The following is a 6,032-nucleotide window of genomic DNA, read 5'->3' as shown; positions in this document are numbered from 1 at the left end:
CCCCACCCAGTGCTTGCTAACTAGAGCAAAGCAGCGCGTATTCAGTAAAGCGCCCCTGCACAAAACTTCAAGTGAAATAGCCGATTATGTGCTCTCTCAGCCGCGCAGTAATGACCTGCAGTGAAGTTGACTGAGGGACGAGTTCGTAATGCGCTGCTCTTTTTGCTTGCAGGCAAGGCTGTTCCCTTTGTCGAGTTGACCGTGGCCCATGCGTCTGTTCTCACCATCTTGGCCATCAGTTTTGAACGGTACTACGCCATCTGTGAACCGCTGAAGGCAGGTTATGTCTGCACCAAGGAGAGGGCGCTGCTCATCTGTTTTTGCGCGTGGGCGTTCGCAGCAATTTTCACAAGGTACCACATTTTCGTGTTGTTATTTTTTATTTGTTTCGTTTCTCTCGCCCTCTTTTGACTTCTCTCCAAATGCTTGTCATTTGAATGAAAATGCAGTGACACGACAGCTCGGAATGAAATGTTTTGCGGCTTTTTAAAACAATTAAGAGAATTATACGTTGCATATCTGGTGCATTGCGGGCCATAGAAAACAAAATTTATTTCTTCAAACAAACTACGTTTCAGTACTGTAGTTTTTAAGTAAATTGTGTTTGACTCAATCGAATCAAACTTAACTTGAATATATTATTTAATCAGTTCCATCAAAATTGTTTTTTCTCTGTGCTGACGGGGGAAGTCAAATGAGATCGAGAGAACTCCACAAAGTTTATATTGTTTATTTTTGCATCTCTGTGTGGTGGCAAAAGCACATAGCACACCTGCCTTTATCTTCTGTTCAAACCACTGAAAAAGGATACAAAACAACGTCTTTGAAAATAATATCAAAATAAATTAACACGCCCATCACATATATTTCATTAAACCAAAAATATCCTTTTCCAGTGGACTTTTTCGGTTTTACGCGTGTGGAACAATTGGTGACTTATTTTTATCTATGTGTTTATTTTGGCTGCCGTCATTTGTTCTGTGTAGTATTTAACGCCTATAAAAATCATCTATACCACAAAGTTAAACAATTCAATCAAATGCCCTATGCGTTCTCGTTTACGTTACATGTGTGGTTTTTATAGGCCAGTTAAGACTGCTTACCTTATTACTCACCATAAGGGCTAATATTCATGCTAAAAATTGAAATGTTCCCTCTTCTGCTTTACTATAAATGTTGCAGTCGTATTCTATTAGATATTTTTTTTTTATTTCTACCATCATTGACATGGTCTTATCATGAATGTTTGCCCTGGTGTAGCTGTCTCTGTGGATTTTTCAGCTCTAGCGCGGCTCACTGATGCACTCTCCTAACCGTCATTTTCAACATACTTCAACTCACACATCTTTTATTGTTCTTTTTGCACTCCTCTCTCAAATTACAAGGTAGATCCCTATAAGGGCTAAAATTATTAACTCAAAAGCAACCCAGAAGCATGACAAAACAGTCAAAACCAACAACAGAATCTAAAAGAAAAATCCCAACGAGGCTTCAAGGGCTTTGCGTGTTACAGTGCCTTTCATAATTTAATAAACGCATCGGGAATTAATTTAAAAATACACAAGGTGAGCGTTTAGCGCTGTCTTTTTTCGAAGGTGAGAGTACTTTGCTGAGTGGTTTGCGGCACCATTGTACGAAGGATATGGGTACGAATTAAGCGCTGCGCTGATCTACTGCGCTTGGTGCGCAACCGGTTGTGTTACATTCCGTTCAGAACAGAGCTTTACGCGCAGGAAGCACATGCTCACGATTACGCCGTGAACGTGCGGCCGCTGAGCACAGAGCACCGAAACACTGACCGCGCAAATGACCGAGTTAAGGTCACTCAGTCAGTGGCTTCGCCTTTTGGCTCTTCTCGGAGCTCTTGCTCTTGGTGGTCTGCTCCACCTTCGTAAAAAAGATAGTGCTGGACCCTGTGTCCGACAGTAAATCCCATTAGATAAATATTCTTTAGACCTTACACGGATCCAACCTTATTCAAACTAAAATATACCATTACAGAGCACCTTCATTTTCCTGTCCCCTTCCACTACTGTCCCGTCATTGGCTTGCTCTATCAATGCAATAATGCATTCAGCTCTTTCCAAATTGGTTTTACTAGCCTCTGCCTGTACAGATAACAATTTTTAAATCTAGACACTTGGATGGTTTATCTTCCAGCACAGTCCTCAAGAAATAAATGTAACACTTATGTTTTGCAACTTTTATTTGCGCTGGGATATCATCTTACTTCCAACTATATGTAAGTAACTATGCCATCGAGCGTGAAAATTGTTAAATACACACAAAAATGATTAAAAAACAGCCCGTCTCATTTGGCATACAGTTAAAGGGGTATCGCTACCGTTCCCAATCCTAAAACAGGTCTTAGAAAAGGCGCATGTTTCCGCTTCTCGCAGACTTCTCCGAAATCCGCCTTCCAAGCGTACGTAAAACGTCAGTCATACGATTGCCATTGATAAAAACAATATTCTGCTGCATGTCCTATTCCTCTTGCCGCCAAAAATACCACGTAAACCTCGCGTAATTTTCAGAAAGGTGCGGACAGCTCCTCTAAATTATACAAAACTGCACAATTGATAATTTGCATATTCACGCGTTAAAAAAGTTCTTGCTAACACAAGTCATGCTGATTGGTCACATAATTGTATAATCTTCACAGTAACACACCCTAAAACGCTATGTGTTTGGCTACTGCATGCAGTGCATCCATTTGCTGAGAGTGTCAGTGTATGGTTTCTTTTGCATGGCCTATTTATGGATGAGATTAAATTAAAGGGCAAATAGCCATTACAATTGTAGGACAAGTTGTATGCAGACTTTCAGGAGGATGGGGGGAGGTCTTAAACCAACCCGTTTCTTAATCCATGGTTCGCAAACTTGCCAAGAAGCCAAAGAGACTTACCAAGTATACCACGGACGGACAGACCCAAGTCAGCCAGATGTGCTTTTTGGGTGTATTTGCCTCGCGGAGAGATACAAAATACAACATATTTGAATTGGGGATGTTAAAAGATGATTAATCCAACCAAATTTTGACTTATTAAGCTGCTATGTACTCTGATGAACTAGATGTGCAACTAAAGAGCTTAACTCTTGCAAGTGTTGCAACTGCAAGTTCAATACTTGCACGTGTTGTACTCTGTAGTAGTACACCCGAAATTGCTTAACTCGGTGTGTGCAGTGTGCACTTGTAAGCGTGCAACTAGTGCAACTCATCTGTTGAGCACTTCTAATCAGTGAGCGTTTAATCTAAGAAAGTGATCAACAGAGGAGTTGCAATTGCGCTGCACACCTATCGAGTTGAACACTTTCAAGTGCACAACTTTGGAGTTGCACTCTTACAAGTATTCAAATTGCAATCGTACACTTAGTTTGTATGTCTCATGAGAGGTTGGGGCGCCCACAGGCCCGAGCGCAACAAGTCATCAGTAACAAGCTCCCTTCTCACTTTAGAATATTACCACTCAGAAAATGTATGCATTCCTAATTTAAAAGCTACAAATGCTTGAGTTTTCGACCTCGAGACCCTTTTACCTTAGCTGAATTTAAGTAGGGAAGTCCTAAGCCTAGGAAAACCGTCAATAACATTTGATAGAATAAATAGTAATGCACTCTTCATTGCTTACCTCATACCGGGAGAATTAATATTTTATAAAGAAAGCAGCGAGCCGAGCGTGCCGGAAGACTATTTGAATTGTAAACAAGCTGGAACACAACTTTGTGATGCCTTTGCACGTCTGTTCTTTGGGAGATATCTGTTATATTTGGATTGCATGCTGGCCCTGTAGTGATTTGAGTAAGTATGATGCATGGTACATGGCTGAGATCATTGGGTGCTTGAATGTAAACAATTCGTACACTTTATTTAATTGAATAAGAACAGCTTGCGTCATACTTAGATAGCTAAGCTTTCAGATTAAGCTATAACTTTTCAAACCACATTACTTCGGTCTGATTAAAGTAAAATACATCAAAAAGTAATATTTTGACGATAATAAAACATGATCTTAACTTTCTTCTGTCACTTTAAACTGCTGTTTGTAGCAGCATTGTTCATACACCGAAAAAAGTTTCTGCTGCACATTGTAGCATTTAATTTGTTGGTGTTTCACGCAGCCCGGTCCTGCTCATTGCCGAGTACGGTTTCTACTCAACCAACAACACGACCAGCGACTCGCCCAGCGTCGTACCAGCCGGCGGCAGTAGCGGGGGTGCCAGCGTAGTGGCCGCCATGGTGAACGAACCGGAGGCCTACTGCCAGACGCGTGCAGACACTTTCTGGAACCAGTTCTTCTTCCTCATGACCATCTCCGTCTTCTTCCTCTTGCCCCTGGTGCTCCTGCTGGTCCTGTACACTCTGATTGCTCGCCGTCTTGTGGCAGACCCAGGGACCACAGCAGTGAAGGCAACTGAGACATCCAACGTGCGTGCCCGGAAGCAGGTCGTACTTATGCTCGGCACTGTCGTCATGTTTTTTTTCATCTGCCTCCTCCCATTCCGCGTCTTCACCATTATCATCATATTCATGTCGACGGAGACCTTCTCAAAGATGGGCTTTGAGAATTACATGATTGTACTCCTTATTTGCCGGATGATGCTGTTCCTCAACTCAGCCATCAACCCCATTCTCTACAACCTCATGTCTACTAAGTTCCGCGAGGGTTTCATGCGGCTGTGTGGCTTTCGTCGTCGCGACGTGCGGCGTCGCTTGACGCGAAGCTCGACTCTTAACACAACTACAACCTCCATGCGCTACGTGATGCGCAGTTGCTCTCTGGACTCACGCTCTCTCATCTTCGCCAACAATTCGCGCCATGTGCGTCCAAGAGGCCTTACTTCTGGTCTTGCCCACGGGAACGGTCACGGGCACCCTGGCCAACTGGCGTCTTTCAGGGAGCGTTACACGTCTATCAATCTTTCCTCGGATGAGATCCACCCAGAAAGCTACGTGTGATGGCCTCAAGCTATATTGTGTGTGGACTGTGGGTCCTAGGACGTCATTGTTGTTGCATCGGCAACACAGACGATTCGCTTTAAGTGTGATGTCAATTTGATGTGTCAGTCATTCCCGCTTAGACCATCTCAATGTATTGAGAAACAGCGTTGAAGCCTCAGTTAGTCTGTGTGATAATTAAGGCAGCAACACATTTTTTTTTCATTTTTTTATAAGAATGCACGAAGGTACCTACTGCGGCGATTTGTTCAGAGCGTACGTAAGCGTCCTTTTTATCAGTATTGTGACAGTACTTGAGTTTTGAGTTAAAAACGACCCACCAGTAGATTGTTAAGTTAAAGAATTGTTCTCGCCTGAAAATGATATTATACTTTTAGCATATGTCGTCTTTCGCTTGGCAATGTGTTTTGCCTTACGCTTTACTCCCGGGTGAAGAACATTCATTCGATGTTCTACTATACCCCTTGTGAACAAGTTGCACTATGTGGTGTGAAAAGATTAATAAATATGACCAAATGTGGTCGAATAAAATAAAACATGTTGAGGTTTTCATTTCTAAATTTCACAATGATTCATCTGTAAAGATTTGTCTCTTAAAGAGTTTTGATACATGTGCTCGCGCGTTCGAGCTGTAAATCTTACTTTAAAAGTGTATACGTTTTAAGAAGCTTTAAATCAGGAAAATTGTTTGTCACAAAGTATGAGATATTGAAAGTCACCTAAATAAAAGTGTATCTTTACACTCTTCTCCTTTAATGCTACCGCACCGAATAATTGTGTTTTAAACAATTCATACAGTTAAGGTTTTTATTTTAAAAAATGTGAATACCGAAACTCGTACATTCTTGATTTACACAGCGGAACGATAATGATAATCTTCCTTATTTTGTCGGTTTATGCGAACAGCACCTTTTGTTTGTTATTTTTGTTCTTCTCTTATCCCCAAGGAAAACGTTACTTTCGAGTAAGGTCATTACTCTGAAAACTCAACAGTGTACATTGTATGCTGAAAAATCAGCGATCATTGATGATTGCTGATATATCAGTGTACATGGAATGATTGCTGATATATCAG

General features: G+C 41.6%; 1 protein-coding gene across 1 annotated transcript in view; it reads left to right on the top strand.

Moving 5' to 3' along the window:
- Window positions 1–172: 172 nt before the first annotated feature.
- LOC113207008 (thyrotropin-releasing hormone receptor) overlaps window positions 173–6,032 on the top strand; it is a gene marked incomplete at its 5' end in the record, with an annotated part of 21,859 nt that continues 15,999 nt past the window's right edge. Inside the window, 1 exon segment of the mRNA XM_052271038.1 lies at window positions 173–353. Coding sequence (XP_052126998.1) covers window positions 173–353 — 181 coding nt within the window.

The sequence above is a fragment of the Frankliniella occidentalis genome, unplaced genomic scaffold, assembly GCF_000697945.3.
Source record: "Frankliniella occidentalis isolate FOCC.00 unplaced genomic scaffold, Focc_3.1 Scaffold147, whole genome shotgun sequence".
NCBI lineage: Eukaryota > Metazoa > Arthropoda > Insecta > Thysanoptera > Thripidae > Frankliniella > Frankliniella occidentalis.
The sequence above is the reverse complement of the archived record's forward strand: the minus strand, read 5'-3'. Positions and strand labels throughout refer to the sequence as shown.